This window comes from Mesocricetus auratus, unplaced genomic scaffold (genome assembly GCF_017639785.1).
Source record: "Mesocricetus auratus isolate SY011 unplaced genomic scaffold, BCM_Maur_2.0 Super-Scaffold_100007, whole genome shotgun sequence".
Classification (NCBI taxonomy): domain Eukaryota; kingdom Metazoa; phylum Chordata; class Mammalia; order Rodentia; family Cricetidae; genus Mesocricetus; species Mesocricetus auratus.
This window is the reverse complement of record NW_024429191.1, coordinates 47,417,519-47,438,610: the sequence shown is the minus strand read 5'-3', so window position 1 is coordinate 47,438,610 and position 21,092 is coordinate 47,417,519. Positions and strand designations below refer to the sequence as shown.

The 21,092-nt window shown below is 51.8% G+C and overlaps 2 protein-coding genes across 4 annotated transcripts in view; both read right to left on the bottom strand.

Annotated features, from left to right (window-relative positions):
* Positions 1-7,519, bottom strand: part of Pik3r6 (phosphoinositide-3-kinase regulatory subunit 6) — a 48,344-nt gene extending 40,825 nt beyond the window's left edge. For both annotated transcript variants that reach the window (XM_040748919.1, XM_040748920.1), the window contains exon 1: positions 7,346-7,519. The gene's annotated coding sequence lies outside the window, so the exon portion shown is untranslated. The remainder of the gene's footprint in view (positions 1-7,345) is intronic.
* A 5,331-nt stretch (positions 7,520-12,850) lies between these two features.
* Positions 12,851-21,092, bottom strand: part of Pik3r5 (phosphoinositide-3-kinase regulatory subunit 5) — a 60,711-nt gene continuing 52,469 nt past the window's right edge. The window contains exons 7-19 of one of the 2 annotated variants that reach the window (XM_040748918.1): positions 20,199-20,373; positions 19,361-19,514; positions 18,454-18,537; positions 17,519-18,221; positions 17,248-17,410; positions 16,809-16,934; positions 16,235-16,360; positions 15,978-16,071; positions 15,660-15,736; positions 15,372-15,465; positions 15,205-15,287; positions 14,640-14,752; positions 12,851-14,529 (exon numbers count right to left, since the gene is read on the bottom strand). In XM_040748918.1, coding sequence (XP_040604852.1) covers positions 14,388-14,529; positions 14,640-14,752; positions 15,205-15,287; positions 15,372-15,465; positions 15,660-15,736; positions 15,978-16,071; positions 16,235-16,360; positions 16,809-16,934; positions 17,248-17,410; positions 17,519-18,221; positions 18,454-18,537; positions 19,361-19,514; positions 20,199-20,373 — 2,134 coding nt within the window. In that variant the 3' untranslated portion in view covers positions 12,851-14,387. Of the gene's footprint in view, positions 14,530-14,639; positions 14,753-15,204; positions 15,288-15,371; positions 15,466-15,659; positions 15,737-15,977; positions 16,072-16,234; positions 16,364-16,808; positions 16,935-17,247; positions 17,411-17,518; positions 18,222-18,453; positions 18,538-19,360; positions 19,515-20,198; positions 20,374-21,092 lie in introns of both variants that reach the window. The other variant, XM_005067593.4, reaches the window with a different exon arrangement.

Sequence of the window (21,092 nt, the reverse complement as noted above, 5' to 3'; positions counted from 1 at the left end):
ATGTTGTTTCTGGGTATGTCTGTGAGGGTGGGTATTTGTGAGCCTTACATTACTTTAAAAAAGTGCCTGAGGAAATTAACTAATGAATAGGAAAGATTCATTTTATCTAATGATTTGGGAAGTTTCTGCCCATGATCATGGCCCAGCTGCTTTGGATGAGGCAGCAGCATTTTATGGCTGAAGCAAAACCCACCAACTTCACAATCCAGACCGCAAGAGACACAGAGGAGGTGCCAGGGTGCAGTTGTGCACACCTGCAATCCCAACACTCGGGAGGCTAAGGCACGAGGACCACAAATTTAAGTTAGCTTGAGCTACCTGGAAAGACCTGGGAGAGGGAGGAGAGAGGAAATAGCCAGGATGCCACAATTCCCTTCCCAGCATGCCTCTAATGAACTAAATCTCTCTCACTAGGCCCCACCTCTGATAGATTCTACATTCTCCCAATAGCACACCCTAAGGACCAAGCCTTTAACCCATGAGCCTCTGGGGACACTCAAGATCTAAACCACAGCACTTAACTCAATGGACTCAGTAAAGAAGATCCGCCCTCACTCACAAGGCTGGGCAGCATCCAGCCCCTTGATTGCCTAAACACAACCAGTGGCAGAGGCAGGGTAAATTTGCTCTCTCTGCCTGAGCAGGGAGTCCAGCTTCTCTGCCCTTGACATCAGTACTCCTGGTTTTCAAACCCAATTCCAATAAAAACCCATGCCACCAGCTTCTTTGCTCCCCAGGCCCTTAGACTCAGACGACAACTACAGAATGAGTTTTCTTGGGTTTTTGGCTTGCTGAGGTCACATTCTGGGACTCCGTTCCTTCCATCACCATGTGAGCCAATCTTCAAAAGCGCCACTTCCTGCACATCTGTTCATCTCCTATTGGCTGTTTTTCCCCAGCGCCCTGACATCAGTGGTGCCCACCCAGCTCCCTCACTGCACAGAATCACGTGGTGGTAGTAGGGAACCTGGACACAATGCCTTCCCTATTAATGGTTAAAATTCACATTTTACATTAAAGTCCCTGCATGTGTTCAAAATCTGAAGGCACAAGAGGCTCTAAAGCAAAAGCAAGCATCTTTCTCAATTATCCCCTGGTCCATCCACTTTCTTCCCCAGAAATATCCCGCAGCTTTTCAAAACCTGCATTTGTGGCCAGCATTGAAAAGTCAGGTTTAATACATACATCAAGAACTTTTATTTAAAATAAGGGACGGGAAGATTTGACAATGGACCCATAGTTCTCCACACCAACAATCGGGTGGTGTTGAGGTACAGCTGTTTCTGTTGAAAGCCATGTGCTCCCTGGGGTCTTAGTGACCCCCGTCTGCCTCATTCACAACACAGAGGCCTCAGCAGTACAGAACTACCACACAAGACCTGTTGGTTCATTCATGCTACTGGCTTGGGTCTTGCCATGAACTCATGGCCAGGTAAGAGCTGTGTCAGTGGTTTAAGTCTTAGTACTTAAACAGTAAACAGAACAGATGATGCATGCCTTCAATCCCAGTATTAAGGGAAGGCAGAGGCATGAGTATGAGGTCAGCTTGGTCTACATAGTGAGATCCTGCCTCTGGAAAAAATAAATAAGAAGGAAGAGAGAGGGAGAGAGAGAGAGAGAGAGAGAGAGAGAGAGAGAGAGAGAGAGAGAGAGACAGAGAGACAGAGAGACAGAGAGACACAGAGAGAGAGAGAGAGAGAGAGAGAGAGAGAGAGAGAGAGAGAGAGAGAGGAAATATGTTTACTGATAATCATCAATGGGAGGAAGCAGGAATGCATAAATCTCTGGACCATTGTTGACCATTGTTATCCTTTATGGAGTGTCCCATGGGCTTCTGTTCAGGTGGACAGTGTTTGAGAAACAGGGGTCCCAAACTTCTGGGGAGCTGTCCTGTCAGCTTCAGGTGTCTTTGCCATCCTGACGCTCCCCTGTTCTCATGTCTCAGGGAAGGAACTGGTGCTCTTCCTTCGTCCACTCTCCCAGCTACGCCTCAGTGCTGACTTGGAGGCCTTGGATCTACAGGGATTTAGGCCAGACTGGGACTTGGCCCGAGTGTCCACCGACAGTGGGATTGAGCGGGACCTTCCTTTGGGGAGTGATGAGCTCCTGGAACCCAGCAGCTCTGAGATAGAGCAGGCCGCACTACAGTGCAAGGGGGGCATCAAGAAGGAAGAAAGAGGGGGACAGGGAGGGAGAGAGAGCGTGCCAAGGTGAGCTGGGCATAAGGATGATCCCATGGTGTCTATGCACATATCAATCAGTACTGATGGTCATGCCAGCATTTCTACACAGCAGCTGATTTATTACATTGTGTTTGTTAACTGTCTCGTCACCTCCACTAGAGCACAGCTCTTCCAAGCCAGGAACTCTGTTTTGTTTGGCACTGTGTCTCTAACATTACCTCACATTACTCATGCCACATAGGAGGTCCCTTTACCAAAATTAAAGACCCAGTGCTTTAGGAAAACAAGACAGTGTCACCATGCCTGAATAGCTCCGAGGTTGGGAGACAAGCCTGTTGGCACATCTGGCACAGCAAATGGCGTAGGAAATAGATTGTGGTGATGCTGAGAATAGTGACAAAGAAGACCGCAGCTCTACAGGGTGGGAAGACAGATGCCGTGCGGGGAAAGGATGCTGTGCTTTGCCACACTCGCATGGTGTCACCTCTGACAGTTGATCTGACTCATGCTCCATCTTGGACAACTCAAGCTGCAATGACTGGCTGCCACAAAATACTGAGTAAGGTGCTAACCAGTCAAAGAGCATGTCAGAGCTCAATCTCCTAGTTCGCCCTAATGACCAAAAGGATGCAGAATCCAAGGACAACAAGACATAGCCCAGTGGCCTCTTGACTTTTGTACCTACAACATCCATTGTCCGTTTCACTCACTAAATAATTCTGGACCATCTTTTTTTAAAAAGGTTTATTATGTATACAGCATTCTGTCTACATATATGCCTGAAGGCCAGAAGAGGGCACCAGATCTCATTACAGATGGTTGTGAACCACTATGTGGTTGCTGGGAATTGAACTCAGGACCTCTGGAAGAGCAGCCAGTGTTCTTAACCTCTGAATCATCTCTCCAGGCCCCATTCTGGACCATCTTTACATGCCAGAAACTGTCCTACAAACAACCGCAGAAATGGAGTCTTGGCTGGGCCAAATGGCACTGACATGTAGCACCAACTGCTATTGAGGCCGAGGTAGGAAGGTCCGAAGTTCAAGTCCTGCAGGGGCTACAGAATGAGTTCGAGGCCAGCCTGGAAAATCTGGTGAGGCCTTGTCTCGAGGTGAAGAAGTAAAGAGGGCTGGGGATGTAGGTCAGTGGTAGAGTACTTGCTTAACTTGTTCGAGGCCCTAGGTTCAACCCAAAGACTATTGGGGTGGGGATGCCCCATTGAAATGAAATAAGTAGATACATTCATCCATTCATTCAGCTATTCATTCAGCATTGTCTGTCCTGCACTAGATTCTGCGTATGTGGAAATAAATTAAAACTTATAGTGGCAGTGGAAGGCGTGGACAACAAACTAAATAATTAAATTGTGTATTGTGCGATATATGCAATAAAAATGCAGTTGAGAAAGGAGAAATGAGAGATCCCAGAGTTAAGGAGGGGTCTTAAGGGTTGACATTATGCTGAAATGTTTTACGTTTTTATTTTTTCATCACAAATGGACAGTTTGCAATAATGTACACTTACCAGTCACAAAGTGATGTGTAATGGGGTGATGAGATCAAGTGAACTGACCCCTCCATCCTGTCCTTAACATTTTCTGTGCTGAAAATACTTGTGCTTTTTCTCTTAATGATTTTTTCTCTCTCTTTCTGGTTTTCTTCTTCTTGTTGCTGTTTGTTGGTTTCTGAGACAGGGTTTCTCTGTGTAGCCCTGACTTTCCTGGAACTCACTCTGTAGACCAGGCTGTCCTGGAACTCACAGAGATTCACCTGCCTCTGAATTTTCAAGTGCTGGGATTAAAGGTGAGTACTGCCACTGCCCAGCCTCAATGATTTTCAAACACAGATGGTCCTCAGCCTACTATGAGACTGGATCCTGGTAGACATGTTTTAAACTGAAAACATGTGCTAGACTTAATTTACCCAGATCATGGCTCAGCCTCTTGTGTCTTCCACATGCTTGCAGCTTATACCAGCCTATATAGAGTTGGGCAAAACCATCTAACATGAAGCCAGCTTCATAATGAAGTGCCAAACAGCTCATGAAGTATATTCAGCACTGAAAACAGGGTGGCTGTGCAGGTGTGCTTCCATGCCCCTCTAAAGCCAGAACTCATGAGCCAGGGACAATCTGTGCACAAGACACTATTGTTAACTGCAGTCACCATGCTGTGGGAATGTCTCTAATAACGTCCTGCTCCCAGCTGAAGCTTTCTACTCTTCAATCAACATCTCCTCATTCCCCTCCCTCGAGTGTGCATGCTGCTCTTATTAAAAAGGGTAATTAGGAATTTCCTGAGGGAGGGGGAGTCACATATGGAAAGAGACCTGAAGGAGTCAGGGGACAGCCATCTGCAGCAGAGACATCTTAAGCAAAGAGAACAACTGAGGTCAAGTCCTGAGGGAGGAGGGAGGCTGGGGTCTAACAGGGAGGGCAGCCATGGAGCAGTAAGCATAAGGACAGTGGGAGATTGAGCATCAATTCCCCGTGGGTTTGTGTTTATGTACAGCTTGGGAGCTTTTGCAAGAGTGTCTCAAAATGTTTAGGAAAGACGGCTGGCCTGGTGGATGGTGTCTGTCGTGCGGGCACTATTTTACTATGCGCCTAATGTCTCCTTTCAGGGTAAAGGCTACCTAGGTGACTTACGGTTACCCAGAGTCCAGAGTTTCCAAGACCAGGGTTGCCCAGCTGTGGTTCAATAACCCCTTTGGGTCACCTCCACATAGACTACATGGACTTGGGCAGCCAGGGGAACTGATGAGCTCAGTTTCAGGAATAAGTGAGGAATAAAGTCCTTTGTCTCTGGCTGTGGAGTCTTATGCCTTATGAGGCATCCCCAAGTGGCAGACTAACTTGTTAGTTGTAAGAAGGACTAAAGATCCTCACCATTCTTGAACCAATGAGATGACTCAGCCAAGCCTGACGGCCTGCATTTTGATCATTGGGACCCACAGGGTGGAAGGGAGAAGCAACTCCTACAAGTTGTCATCTGACCTCCAGGTGCTTGCTACACACACACACACACACACACACACACACACACACACACACACACACAGAGAGAGAGAGAGAGAGAGAGAGAGAGAGAGAGAGAGAGAGAGAGAAGCAATTAAAGCAAAAGGACCCTCACCACTCACCATTATTGACAGAGGGATGAAACCAGAGACAAAAAAAAAAAAAAAAAAAGAAGGAAGGAAGGAAGGAAGTGAAGAGTATTAGCAAGGAACAGCCCTTGGGGCAGGTGCATTCTCAGCAGGCCCCAGCCTTGGAGGGGAAACAGGTGGGAAAGTGAATGGGAGCCCTGGGCCCTGTAGCTGCAGCTCTGAAGGGGGAAGAGGCCAGGCCTCACAAGCCTGTCTTTTGCTGCACTCCAACTGCAATCCTGTCTCCTAGGGTAGGCTGTCTAGCTCTCCAGACAGAAGAATGGTTGATTCATGCGCCACCTGGTACAGTCCCACCTGCAAAGCCAAAGGAGCCAAGACAGGGAACATGCAGGCAGGCTTTCTGTTTTCCTCTGAACTGCAATCGGCCCCTCCTACCCAGAGGGACAGAGACAGAGACAGAAAAAGCCCTCACGAGGCTGTGTCACCTACTTCTAACACCTCTCATTTCTCCATTGAGCCAGCCCTTCCCTCCAGAGTGTCCTCACAGACCTCAGGGGCAGATCACACTTAACAGACAACAGAACTTTCTTTTCCTTTTAATTGAACAACAGCACATGACTATTAAGCATGGTCTTCAGACTGTAGCATGTGACTCGTGGACAAGCAGAGGTGAGAGGCAGAGCTCTGAGTTTCTGAGACCCTGCTCAGCTCACAACCCCCCAGGGCCAACCAGGACGTTAAAGCTTCCTAAGGACCTGGCCTCCCTGGACAGCTCTGTGAAGGTCCCCAGGCCTACTTCCTTGGGGTGTCTGTCCGAGGCTGGAAGGAAACACCTGGATGGGACGGAGCAGTGAGGGCAGCAACATTGTTCCTGAGGAGCCTGGGAGAATCTGAGGGTCCTTCAGAAAGTGTGGCCACAAGTCTTGGAAATAGTGTGAGGGTGTTGCAGCAGGCCAGCGAGGGGAGGGGAGGCCCTGCATCCTAACCCACGCTGCCTGGGGTCTAACCTATTCTATCACTGGGGCTATTGGTATGAATGACTTACACCTCTGCGTCTGTTTTCACTTTATTTATTCACATTGCCTGGGATGGAACCTGTGGGCTTTGTGCCTGCTTGGCATGGTGCTCTGCCACTGGACTATACCCTCAGCTCCCCCCCTTTAGATGAGACACCTGTCACGTAGATGAGACCTGCCTGGAGCCAAAGCAGTGAGTGAGGACAGGCCAACACCGGGGTCCTCCACAACTCTGTACACCCCTTGCCACACAAAGTCCCCAGCTCTCTGCCCTCTCATCCTAAGTCATGCGCCCACTACCCTGTCTCTGGGGTTTGTACCTGGGCTCCCTCTCCTAGGGCCACTCCTGGGCCTCTCCTCTATTTACAAGCCCTCCCTGTCTCTGAAGCCTCACCCTGGTCTTCCCTCACCTTCCCCATATCTGCTCCAAACTCCTGAATCTTGTCTCACTAGTGATCTAGTGTGCTTTACTACCTGTGTCAGATACCCAAGCCAGGGGCCGACATCTCAAGAGCATAGATCCCCCATCTCTCTGTAGCATCAGCCAGCCCAGCAAGACAGTCGTTAAGTACCCAGAAGTGAGATGGACAGAGGATGTCTCAGAAGCAACATAATAGGGACCCAGGGAACTCTTAGGGAGTCTCCCTGCACACACATCCATTCTGCAACCTGCTGCAGGTATACTTCCCTGTGGCCCCCATCTATCCCTAACTTAAGATGGGTGGTGAGGCAGCTATCCAGCCAACCTCAAGTTACTGGGGGAATTGCATCCACACAACATTGGCATTAGCTCTGTTATCGCCACCAGGTACAGGACAAAACAAGAAAGGTCTCATCATAGGACCTTGGGGTCCCCTCTGCATCTGAAAATAGGTTGAACAGAAATAGCTGGAGCTCTTAGTAGTTGTCACATCGGGATAAGCCTTCTGAGACATGGGTTCCCGAGGGTTCTCCTTTCAGGGTTCCCCTCCCTAGCTCTCATCTGGGTTCAGCTCCGTCTCTCCCAACTCCCTCCCAAGACTCCACCCCAGCCAGCACCTACCTCTGCTGGGCTAAAGTTGTCTCCTGTCCCAGGTCCTCCAGCCAATGAGCTCCTGAGGTCCCGCCTAGGAGGTTAACAGCCCCAAGAGACTAGATGTCCCCCAAGGAGCCAAAGAGAGCCTGTAGTTCTGACTGTGGGCTTCAGTTCTGTAGAGAAAACTCTGCCTCGCACAGCCAGCCCTGTCCCTCCTCTTCCTTCCCCTTCCCCTTCCTCATGGCCCTCAAAGCCCCTCCCAGGCATATCCTGCTGGGGTTGGGTTTTTTTTTAAAGAAGTGGGTGTGGTCACCCACTGTCCCTGGGGGTTCCTCATTCTGACCTAATACTACTGACCCTGTCTGGAGGGATTGGTATTTCCACAAGAATCCACTCTCATGCTTATGAGGTTGTAATGCAGGAGCCTAGGTTTTCCAAAGGTCCAGTCTTGGTGAGGCCCAGGGAACCCCACACTGGACATCATGGGCCAGATGTCCTTTAAGCTCCTCCCACCCAACACGCACAAGCCAAACTATTTCACTCTCTGTCGCTCAGCTCAGAACAGAAACTCCGTGTCACCGCAGCACCTGTCCCCCACATTTGCATCTAAACCGCACCAAGTCCACTCAGCGCTACTTTCCCCCTCCCAACAGCTGACACGGTGGGCTTTGTCCTGAGACAAGGCAGTGCTGTTCTTGACCAGCTTTCCCTAATCTCATCCTAGTGTTTATCTCCTCTTGTAGCCCCTCCACAGCCTACTGAAGGTTCTTAACCACCCAGGCTGCCAGGCGGGGTGGTGCATGCCTTTGATCTCACTGCTTGGGCAGCAGAGGCAGGCAGATATCTGTGAGTTCAAGGCCAGCCCATTCTACATACAGAATTACAGGCCTGTCAGGGCTACAAATTGCTAGCCTGTCCAAAATCAAAACACAACAACAACAAAAACAAAACCAACACAGATCATGGGATTCTTCTCCCAGATCCCTCTCATCCAGTAAGGAAGAATAGGAAAGAGGTCAGCGAGGTAGGAGGGAAAGCCGAGGCAGGAATGTCAAGAAGGGACCAGACACAGGTCAATGGGGGTGGATGTCAGGACAACGGAAGGATAGTCAAGGTACTGGGGGAGGTCTGCCTCCCTCCCCTTCCTCTCTCTCTTTAATTTGTAATCAAACATACAGGGAAATCTCCAATACACTTTTAGATCTTCAAAAAAAGTCACAGAGATTTGAGGCCAGCCTGGTCTACAGATCGAGTTCTAGGACTGGCTTCATAGCTACTGGGAAATCTCGTCTCGTAAAACAAAAATAAAGCAAAAAAGCAACAGCTTCCATGGTCTCCTCCTATTGGTAAATGGCCCTGGAGAGAGGCAGATTGCTAGTGCTGTAATTTAAGCACCTAGATCCAGCCGTGCCTGAAACCCCATTGCCTACTCTATTTCTACTCTGCTCAGCTATGTGATCCAGAGAGTCCCCCGGTTTTTAAAAACTAACCCTGACTGAGATGGGCTTCTGTCACTTGCAGCCTTGGGGGTGAGAAGTTACAGGTTTTTATTTGTTTGTGTTTCCGGGGCGCCTTCGCTGGGTTCTGTTCTCACCCCCATTTTGAAGAGGGACCCATCAGAAGAGCACAGTGCCAGGGATGTGTATCATTTTTCTCTCTGGCTCTGCACCCCCTCACCCATTGTTCTTTCCTGACTCTTCCATGAGGCCATATGTCTGCATGGCCCCCTTTCCCCATAAGTTCTGGGGCAGTTTTAGTCCTTCCATTCATGTGAAGAGAATGCTTGCCTCATCCAGTCGAGCAAGTGGAAAAATGAATGCGTGAATGACTGGGAGAACGGATGCGTGGAATGAATAAGCCCAGTGGGAGGCTTGAGTCAGCAGCAACTTCATGGACCAGTGCAGCCGTCCCGGGCAGACACTTGCGTTATCAGCCTCGGCCTAACTGAATCGGAAATCACAAGCCGGCCTCTGCTCTTGTGGCTGCACTGCTCTTATCAGCTGCATTTCTGCAGCTGCTGTGGGTGTGGTAGCCATGTAGGGGACAGCTGGGTGACTGCAGACAGCCCCAGAGCCATCCCTTACACGGAGGACTGGAAACATTTTCCTTTTTGAAGGCGCACACCTGTTAGCCTGCCAGAAAAAAAGTAGAGAGGGAAAAGGAGGTGGTAATGAGAAGGATCTGCCCCGCCCCTGCCCCTGTGCACAGCCCTGCCCCTCTCCACCGGGGAGACACCGAGTTTCACCCAACTGTGGGGCTTCCTACTTCCCCTTAGGGTTTGTTTTATCTGAGTCGTCTAACCCATGCTGTTTTGGGATCTCTCATCTGTATCTATCTCCCCTGCCAATGGGAACAGTGATTCCCCAGCCACAGCAGCAACGAGGGGCCCAGGGCAGTTCATGTCAGCAAAGGCACCTTTAGGGGACTGTGCAAGTGTGAACACACACACACACACACACACACACACACACACACACACACACACACACACACCACTCCTCCTAGTATGCCTCTGACTGTGGAACCCCTTCTCCTTGGGGTTCGGTTTCTTTATCTATAGCCTGAGGTGTTGGAGAACATGTTCAAAATGGTTCTTCAACATCTCAGCTCTCCAGATGATCCTGGTTCTGGCTCATTTTGCACAGAGAAGACCTCTGATCCCAGGCCATATAGGCCCCTTTTCCTTAGAGGTGTGGGTGGGTGCGTGGGGTAGGGCGGTCCTGAGCCACCCCACCTGTCCCCTACCCTTCAGAAGGCTTCAGGCCACCATTCCCTCAGTTGGGCAGCACAGACTTATCTGGGGCAGGATAAATGCTATGGAAGTTTCCCCTCCCCCTGCCCCGTCCCCTCTCCCAGGCTGCCCCCACCACTGCTGAGGGGGTACAGAATGTCCCTTCCATCATGAGACCAGAGCTTTCCTCTTGAATTCCATCGCAATGAAGCCAGCCCTAGAGACATACATAAACTTTGCTTCTGGGCCTCAGTTTATCTACCACTCCTGTGAGCTACTGAGAGGAACACATAGCTCCCTGGCTAAGTACAGGCATTCTGGAGGCTACCATCTGGGCTCGAATGGCAGCTTCCTCTATTTACCATCTGTGGAACCTTAAGTAAGTTTTTCAACTCCCCAATGTCTCAGTTTCCCTACCTATAGAATGGGTATAACCGTACCAACCTCACAGGGTCAGCAAAGGCACACATGAATTCACATGAGCATGAGGGGATCCAGAACACTTGACCAGTGTAGGATTAAGTACTGGTAAGTGTTGTTGAGGTGGATTTAACCCAGCTGGCATTCACTTGAGGTCTTACTCAAGTGGCCATGACTAAGAAGCTGAGCCTTCCACCTCTGCCTTCCTAGATCTCTCAGAGGGGTGCACTGGGCAGCTGTGGCCACAGCTCCCTTTCCAGGGAGCATTCAGAGCCTCGGGTGTGTCTGCAAGCAGAACCCAGAGGAAGAAACTCTAACGATGGATAGAGCCGCCTGCTTGCCATGCCTCCGGTGGGGGTAGAGCACTCTTTGTCCCAGAGAGCCGCTTTCTGTGCTCAGTCTTTATTGAAAGGGCTTGAAGGGTTAGGTAAAGAGAGAGATTCGGAAATGCGAGGAAAGGAGGGAGCAGGACCCCCCTCCACCCCCCATCACATGCAGGGAAACAGGAAGTCCTCTCCCCAAGGTTCTGAGTGTCTCGCAGTCCACAGGGCATGCCCTAGGTGGGTTTCTTTGTTGCTGTGGTGAAACACTGACCAAAACCAACTTAGTGGGAGGAAGGGTTTATTTCACCTTGGGACTCCCAGGTCCTTCACTGAGGGAAGTCACGGTAGCAGCTCAAGCAGGAGCCGAGGCAGGAGCCACGGAGGATCGCCGCTCACTGGCTTACTCTCCACGGCTCACTCACTTAGCTTCCCTTTTTATATAACTCAGGACCACTTCCCCAGTGGTACCTCCATAGGGGGCCAGACCCTCTCATCAATCATTAATCAAAACAATACTCCACAGACATACCTACAGGATAATCTGCTGGAGACAATTCTCCAGCTGTGGTTCCTCTCAAATGACTCTGGCTTGTGTCAAATTGACAAAACAACAACAACAACAACAAAAGACAACAACAAAAAACCCAACCCAAACAAACAAACAAAATCCCAAAACCCTAACTAGCACACGGCATTTCCTGTGTGTAAAAAATGCCTGGATGGGACCCCGCCCCCCTCTGTCCCCCTACCCCCCTTCTCTCTCTACTTTGAGCAAGCAGAGACGCTGGGGCCATCCCTGACTAGGAGCTCTTGACCCTGAAGGTGTTACCATTTGGATATCAGGGACAGCTGGAGAGGTTTCTGGCCCCAGCTACCTGGGAAGAACAAAGGAAGTCCGGCCATCGTTTCTGAGGTGCCTTCTTTTCAGGAAGGCTTCCAGGCCCCCAGTTAACTCAGCAGAGCTGACCACAGCTCTGGCTTTCAGCTCACAGCACCCCTGGGGACAGACAGATTTCCTGAACTACAGACCTCGGTAGCACAATCCCCTTTTTACATACTTCCTCTCAGACATCCCACAATACCCCTGAGAACAGACCTGCTACCCCTTTTAGGGGTAAGGAGTAGCTTGCAGATGTGGTGAGATAACCAGGGTTGCCCACAGAGTGTATCTTGTTTTACCACACAGGTCCAAAGTGCCTGAGAGACCTCCGGTGAAGACCTGGACTCACCCCACAGCTTGCAAACACGCCACGCTAAGCTCAGCTTAGACCAGATGATCCCTAAGTGTCTGTGGCCGAGTGGGAAAGAATGAATGCTTTTTGAGCCTACTGAGTTCTCAACATGCATGGCAGCCTACTGATGCCATCGCGACCTCCTCAGAGCCAAAGCAGCTATTCTGGGATGCTGGAGCTGGCGTCCAACACTTCCTTTTCCCTCCTTGTGACCTAAGTGTACAGGCAGTCCTTGGGTGTGCAGAGCCATAATTGACCTCTCTTTCCCTAGTATCACGGGTCCAGGTCCTCCATCTCTCATCAGAGACAAGAGCCTTGGGCCCATCCCTTCCCCAAGGATGGCAGCGCAGGGACGTCAGGCTATACGGGCTTATGTATCTCAAATGAGCGATACACAGAACTCCAGTTACAGAGATATATAGGAGTTTTTGTTCTGTGAGTGAGTGTCTGTGATGAGGCTGAAATGGAAAAGTGTCAATGAAAATTTAGCACAAATATATTTTCTTTAGAGTGGAAATTACAAATAAACAACACAATCCCCAAGAGTCTTATCTCTGCTCCAACTGAAGTGGTTTTTAATTTTTTATTGTTTTTATTTACTTACATATGTGTTTCTGTGTAAGTGAATGCCACATGTGTGAATGCCTTTGGAGGCCAGAAAAGGGAATCAGATCTCTTGGGGCTGGAGTACAGGCAGTTGTGAGCTGCCCTAAGCAGGTGCTAAGGATTTGGGTCCCCTGGAAGAGAGGCAAATGCTGCTGAGCCATCCCTCCAGCCCTGAATTGATACACGCAAACCCCAAACAATTCAGCGACATGCTCCATAGTTGTAGGTCACTGAATATACAACAAATCAAATTTATTTCACAATAATATTAAATTCCATTCATTGATTCACATCATGTTGATCATATAGAAGAACATGCTCACACAGCAAGTTAAAGTACACTGAAATACATGACTGGACACTGTTCCAGAACCTACCAGAAACACAGACGGCTAGAATGGAGGGTTGACAGCACGGTGGCTCTGTCCACAGTCTCTCAAGTCATGAGCACTCTGGAGTTTTGTGAGCCCAGGGTCTTTGGTGCAAAACAGTTCTGGAGGGCAGGAAGGAGGGCTCTCTGTGCAACTTGTTAAGCTTCCAAGGTTCCTTACCTGCCTGTGCTAGCCCAAGTCCAAGTCCAAGCCTTGGTCTAGCCTACTGCCTTATTACTCTAGCCACATTCTGTCAGCCTTTTCAGCCCCTCCAGTCCGGCAGGCTTAAATTTCAGGTTCTTGGCCTATGGCATGCCAGTCCTTTTCCGTGCATGAGTGCCGTCTCTACCGTTAGATACTCACCTCTCTGTCCTCTACCCCTCTGAGATCTTGTCCTGAGACTGTGTGAAGATGGGCCCTCCCACTGAGAGGAAGTCAGGGTGCTGGGACCGCTCTGCTAGGGAAGTGGGGGAGGATTCGTACCTAGGTGGCCCTTCCTGTCTAGCTGCTTAGCTCACATGGGTTCTGCCTCATCCACAGGTGGGGGAAGGTCAAAGGAGAGGACCATTTTGAAGCCATGGAGTCCTCAAGGACAAAGGCGGGACATCTGCAGCAGAGGGCCAGGCACCAGTCTTTGCTGGGCAGCTGCTGGGAGCCAGGCTCTGGGTAAGGTTCTTCAGGGACGCTCCCTTTGAGGACTTACTTCCCTTTTCCTTCAGTACTAAGGAACCGGAGGCTTGAAGAAATATATTAACTTCCTCTGGCCGTTTAACTAGAAAGGAACCAAGCATGCCCAGCCTCCCCAGCATCTGAGACCCGGAAAAGGGGCTTGGAAGGGAAGCCAGACCAGGTCCTAGCGACGGACCACATATTAGTGCTGTTTTTCAAGGGATCTAGGGATCTTGGGAGAGAAAGCAAGAGAGTGTGTGTGCTCCGGATAGGCGTGGTAGAATAAGGAGATGGTATCTGAGGTCAGAAAAAAGGTCTCACCTGTCTTTCTCCAATCTATGCCTTAGAGAGACTGACCTCTAGACAGAGTCCCTGAGTTGTGGACAAACCAAAGATGCACCCAGCCTAGGACTTGGAAAGGAGGCCTAAACCAGTCCAAGGCTAACACCTTTCCTCAGGGCCACTGGCCCATCCCTCTCCCTCTGCTCAGAGAAATCTGTAAGGCTAGGCAGCCCGGCCTTTCTTTCTCTAATGTCGGTTTCCTCATCAGATCTTGGAGGCTCCAGATACAACTGGCCACATGTCCCTGGCCATGCAGGCCTACAGAGCAATCCCAACGCTGCCCAGGACAATTTGGTTCTCCACAGAGGGCAGATGCCCCGAGAGTGGTCCAGGAGAAACTGTGCACGGTCCTTTCCAGCCTGGTTCCTAATTGCACTAGGGCAGAGCTCCACTGAAAGTCATGATGGGGAGGCAGAGAAGGGAGCACAGGTCAGGACCAGCCTGTGCTGGCTGGTTGAAGGGCCTCTGGGGTGGCAGGCTGCTCTTCTCCGGCTTGTAGCAGGGTGACACTTCACACCTATAGGGCAGGGTAGTGTCAGAACAGGGCTCTGCAGGCCTTGGATGGGAGAGAAGAAACACCCTTCCCTGGGACCGCCTTTGCTTAGCAGAGCTGGCTCCCATTCTCACCTGACCACACTCTGTAGGATCTTTCTCTCATCCTGGTCTAGGCACACTGCAAAGGGGCAGCTGCTGGAGCCGATAATCTGCACCTTGTCCACTTTGATGTGGGATGTACTGATCTGGAAGGAAGCCCTAGTCAGGCCCCGGAGCCCTGGCCACACCTTTGCCAGCCCCGGGCACGTCCTGCCCCTAGAAGTGCCCATAGGAGCTGCCGGGGAGGGGCGTGGGACAGGACTGGCTGGCGGCTCTTGAGGGATGACCATCAGGTCAGACTGCCTCCTCTGCAGTCTCTGCCTCTGAGTGGGAAGGAATCAATGCACCGCCCCCTCCAACCCAGAGACCCCAGAGTTCCCTGATATGGCGCCCATACTGTCTCAGACTTGGTGAGCCTGACTAATGACCATCACACAAGCACGACCTTTTCATTTACATGCATCCTCCACATTCCACACCTGTGTACACCCCCCAACCACACCCCACACGTGCCTCTCCTTTCCCAGCCATCCCTTCACATGCAAGTTTCACCCTACTCCTGCTGGGGCTGTGTGTGGGCGGTGAGAGAAGCCCTTACCTGGTTAAAGCCCTTTTTGGATTTAGGGTTCTGCCTTTTTAGCACTTCCGTCAGGGTTAGCGTCAGCGCCTCCATGCTGGGGTCTGAGGGTCAAGGGTGGCTCAGGCCAGGCTCAAGACCTCTCAGCCACCCCCTCTCCCCGCAGCCATCCTCTCCAGCCCCCTCACCTAGCTCCTCTGGCTTCCGGCAGGCCTTGTTGAGGTTGACAGAGGTACAGACCTTCTCTAGGTTGCTCCAGCGGCTTCGCCCACTGATGGCTCCCTGGAAGGCAGCATGGCTAGACCCTTCAGCCCAGAGCCCCAGAGTCTGATGCCTTGGGAGGGTGTGGATGCTAAAGGGCTACCTCTTGGCACCAAGGGAAGTCTGGGGGTCTACTTGCAGGCCTGAGACAGTAGGAACAGCTCTGGGTCGTCAGAGCTCTGGCGAGGAAGGAGCTCAGCACAGGCTTCACTTACCTTGCTGTAGATAATCTGTAGTGTTAAAGGAACAGCTTCCCGGTCATCATCAATGCCCAGCCGCTTGCTGCCTGGACCTGTGCCACACAGACACACTCTTCACTCCTTCTCCCTTCCAGTGTCCCTATGTCCCTGGGTACCCCCTTCCTCTGGCCTAGACTCTTCAGGGCCCCAACCCCCAGGGATAGGATTTCTTCTGCACCCCTCCCTCCTTTAGTCCTTCCCTGCTCTCCCTTTACAGGACCCCATCTCCCACCACTCCCCCTTTTTCTGACCCTACCTCCTAACCATCTCTATAAGGGTTCCCTCAGTGCCCACCTGAAGCCTTGATAGCACGTGTGGCCGCAGAGTGACCCAGTTCCAGAGACTGAATGAAGATCTCCGTAGTCTTCTCTCCAGTGACGAAAGTCAGCTGGAGGGGCAGGAGCGGAGCACATATGTCAGTATGGACCCCTTGGGCCAGCACAGGAGCTTCTTAGGGGTAAGGGTGGAGTGCTGCAGGCCCAGCTGGCCACAGGCTGGGGCCTGAACACCAGGAACACGGCTACCAGGAAGTCTGGGAGAAGCAGTCTCACCTCTGTCTGATAGACCTGCAGCAACACCGGGCGGGCCGCAAAGCGGCAGTAGTAGAGCAACATGTCAGCCAGGATGGGCAACTGGGTGGCCACGCCCTCCAGGGGCCGGGCTTCTGTCTTCAGGGACTGCTGCGGTAGATGGGACAGCCAAGTCAGGTGGGGGACATGGAGTGAAGGAAGCCACCAGAGGAAGGGAGGTAAGGACACACCGGGGCAGAGAGAGCAAGGGGAGAGAAAGGGAGAGGGAATCTGGAGGGCAGAGAGCCCAGTGTAGGCTTTGTGCTCCACCTTGCCTGGCACACAGACCTCCCGGGGGATAGCCAACAGAGAGGAAGGGAGCTGACACCTAAACTCTTTTGCGCCCTTCTGAGGATCTGCCCCTTTTACCACAGTGGCTCCAACTCTTGTCCCTATCATGCTGGGTTCAGTCTCGATTCTGCTTCTTACAGACCCTTCCTCTCCCTTCCCAAGCCAGCCCTGGCCCTCCATGGATTTCCCCAAAGCCAGAATCTTCAAAGTGAGACCGAATGACAGCAGTCAGTGGGCTCTGACCCCTACCACAGAGTCCACTTACCTGGCAAAGGACCTCAGGTGGCAGGTACATGAGGCCCAGCACATTGCGTTCATACCAGGGGTCAAGCACACCGAGGTAGTGAGAGATGTCATTAGTACTGTCCTCCCACGGGGTCATGCTGAGCTCCTGGTTAAAGGGCCAAGAGTTATCCCTAGCCACATAGAAGACCAAGCCATCATAGCTATGGAGCACAGGATTCTATCTGTAACCCCAAACTGAGCATCTCTCTGTCTCTAGAGGATCACGATGGCATTCCACTTTTGTCGTACAACAGAATGGCATACCCAAGTGCAGGGCAGAAACCTGGAAACAAGGGCCAGGCACAGGAAGTGCTCACAGAGACGGGATCATTTTGGATGGTTTTTTTAAACCACTACCTGGAACCTGCTCTTGTCTATCCCATTTTCCCATCCCATTTGGCCCAAGGCTGGGAACATACTGCAGGGCTGGGGTGCTTCAAGGAGTCTGCAGGGGGTGGAGATGTCTGGCTCAGAGAGGATGGGCAGGTACCAGAGCTTGTTCCGTGGCTGCGCTTCACAGGCACATAGAAGAACTGAAGCTTGAAGAACCGTGTGAGGAGCGGGTGACTGTTCTCCAGCCTCCTAGTGAGGAGACAGTAGGAGGTGAACCATGGTGACTCCGTAGTCCCCCAGCACCCCAATCACGCTGCTGCATAAGCCAGAGCCATGGCACCCTGTCCCCGTCCTTACCTGAGCTTGCTGTAAGCCCGAGCCACCTTCCCTGAAATTCGATCAGAACCAAAGACCACAACCCGTAGTGTGGAAGCCTTGGGGTCCTCATCCCCACTGAGGAAGGGGCGGCGGCGCTGGTGGTGTGAGGGTGGGGCCTGAAGCCAGCTGGGTAGTTGGGTGCTGAGCTTGGGCTGGGGTAGGGAGCGGGAGCGCTGGGCCCTGGAGGGGAACTGGGCTGGACAGTCCAAGGGGCTGCAGAGGCTTCCTGCCCGCCGCAGGGGCAGGGTTGGGTCTGAGCTGCACTCCAGGCTCCGAGAGTCCCTCCGCAGGACCAGCTGGCTGGTGCTCTTTAAGAGTTTATAGATCCTGTTGAACTTACGGCCGGGTCTGCGGTGACCCTGGCGTTGCTGGCTACCAGTCTTCTTGGGCCACTCTGAGGAGATTTCCTCAGGGTCCTCCACGTAGCCACTGTCCACGCCATCCGAGAGGCCTGAGACAAAGGTGGTCAGCACCTGGCGGGATAGCACTGGCCCTGAGGCCTGAGAGGAGGTCAGCAACAGAGCGGAGTCATGAGACACCAGAGAACTGCCGGAGAGTAGAGAGTCCCTCTCAGCACAGGGCCTGTCGATCTCCAAGTCCTCCTCTTCCTCCTCTTCATCATCTCCCAGGATCCCCGGCTGCAGCAGTTCCTGCTCCTTGAGAAGGACTTCCTGTAGGATGTCTACAGAGAAGACGAAAGCAGTGTTTGGGTTGGTGTCTTTGAACCCTTGAGGAGGGCGATGGGCTCTGGAAGAGCCGGAGGTGTTTGGTCAGGGTTATGGTGTCCCCCACCCTCTAGGCTTATGGCCTGTGTAGTGGGGGGGGGGCAGAGGAATGTGAAGCATTCACAGGCGCAGGATCAGACAGACAGCTGGCGCTCTGGGACCAGTGCCCTGACTCCGGTTGTCCCTTACCAAAGCTGTCCTGGTTCCAACTGTAGGTGTAGCACCTGGCGACAGGGATGGGGATCGTGTGGAGTTTTCCAGGGTTTGCAGTGTCTGTAAGAGCAGGGAGGACAGGAAGAGGTGACTGGGAAGGGGCCTTGCAGAATGGCCAGCCCGGCCCCCTGGCCTTACAGAAGAGTGGGAACAGTACAGTTGGGGAGCCACAGAGCCGGATGGGCTGAGGCAGAATAAAAGCCGGGATACCTGATTCTCAGTGAGAGGGCCCTTCCTTAAAGAGTCATGGAAATAGCAAGCCCTTTCCTGACTCTGTGGGCACGGACAAGTCACAGGCTCTGAGCCTCACTTTACTGCCAGTCCAGGAAAACAGCAGAAACATTTTGAAAAGGTTTGCTTGAATGTTTTTGTTGTTTGTTTTGGCTTTTTTTTTTTTGAAGCAGGGTTTCTTTGTGTAGCCCTGGCTGTCCTGGAACTTGCCTCAATCTCCCATGTACTGAGATTACAGGTGTGTGCCACCATGCCAGGCCCCTTAAAAGGTTGAGTGGGGGACATGGTACCTGAAGCTGCCAAATGGTGCTCAGAATCTATGCTACCTGACTCTTGTAAGAGTGGCAGGGACACCGCTAACCTCCTTTAGAGTAAGATGTGACCTTGATGCTGGTGGCCCAGGGCCACGTGCAGAAGTAAAGAGAGCAGCCGGATGTCCTCCATGAGTTCTCTTCCTCTTGCTAACACGATGTCAACCCAGCCTTGTATCTGCCCACAGGAACTCTGCCTAGGGACCTGAGGAGCCCAGAAGCTGAGGAACCTGGCCACTGGAAGGCTCTGTGGGGCAGAGTCGCCAGGCCCGCTGGTGTGCACACTCTGGGTACCAGAATAGATGACGGGGAAGCGGACAGAGTTTTCCCCCAGCCCTCACCTAAGATGCCAGGGAAGCCAGCTTTTTCTCCCACTGCCTTCAGCTTAGTCCGGAGCCACCGTCGGGCCTCTGCTGCGTCCCCAATGCCAGATGCCAGCTCCTGGGCTTCCGTAGTCTCGGTGAAGATGTCCTCAAGCTCTTCTAGTGTCTTAGACTAAAAGTGCAGGAGGAGACCAGGTGTGTGCCCGGCCCATGGCCAGGCTACCCGACTCTCCCAGTTCCCAGTACCTGACCTAGGGCGGTAGTGAGCAAGCTGCTCCCAGCCTCCTCACCCTCCCGGTGCTTGGGTAGCAGGGAGCCAAGCCACCCTTGTCCCACTGCCTTTCTGTGTTCATCTTCTAAAGTCAGGAGAGTGGGAGGGATTCACACCTCTCATGCACACAGAGTGGATAAGGAATGTCCATACAACACAGCTAACTGGTCATAGAGCCAGGGAAAAAAAGACCTGTGTCCAAATCTTATCCCCATTCCCATGGCTTGGTGCCTTCTTCACCACAGATGCTGGGCACCAACACCCAGTTCAGTGCCCAGGGCACGGCCAGATTCTGGCCAGGACCCAGCAGTGTATCAGGACCAGCCCTGAAGTCACTGTCTAGCAGTGCCATTTGGAGTTATGGAGGTAGCATATCTTTTCTGTTTTCAAGACAGATTTTCTCTGTGTAGCCCTGGCTGTCCTGGAACTCACTCTGCAGACCAGGCTGGCCTCAAACTCACAGAGATCCGCCCGCCTCTGCCTCCCGAGGGTGGGATTAAAGGCGTGCGCCACCACTGCCCGGCTGAGGTAGCATATCTTCATTGCAAAACGCTTCTTCACAGACCCAGTTTCCCTGGTCCTTACCTGCAGTTTGTGGTGCAGGCTCGGAAGGTCACAGTGGGTCCCAAATGTGGCCTGGAAAGCATGCAGGAGCAGGGTGACGTAGGCGCCGTGTGGTGACTGTCCAGGTGCACTCAGCTTGTCCGCCACAGCGAGGAATTCAGCCTGCACCTCAACCGGGTTCAGCAACAGCACCGTGCTGGGGACACAGAGGGTAGGCTATGGCGCTGCTGCACCCTCCATGCCTGTGGGGCTCAGTTCCACTCAGGACTCCTCACAGGGCAGTGACAGCAGCTGCCTGGAAGGGGCTGGGGACATTGCGTGCCCATTTCCATGGGGAATGCTTATGATTATACTGGGGTGTTTTGCAGGTGGTGTTTTCAAAGACTCTTCTTTTAGAACTGGACTTGAGGGGCCCGAGAGAAAGCTTAGCAGTTAGTCGTGTATAGTACTCCTGCAGAGAACCTGCGTTCCCAGCATCCATAAGGCAGCTCACAACAATCTATAGCCCAGCTCCAGGGGATTGGACACTTCTGACCTCTGCAGGCACCTGCACAAACACACCTATATCCCCCCACACATACAGATCCACAAATAATTAAAAATAAATAGCTTTTTAAAATTTTTTTTTAAAACTGAACTCAAAGAGCTCAGTTAATAATTATCTAGCATGCACAAAGCCCTGGATTCGATCCCCACATAAACTTGGTGCTGTGGTGCCTGGCTATAACACCAACACTTGTGAGGGAAGGTCAAGAGGGATTAGAAGTTCAAGGTCAACCTTGTCTACATACCAGTTTCTAGGTTAGCTGAGAATACAAGAGATTCTTCCTCAAAAACAAACAACAAAAAACCCAGAACTTTACATTTTTTTTCTAAGACATATGTATCTATTTATTATGTATACAATGTTCTGAT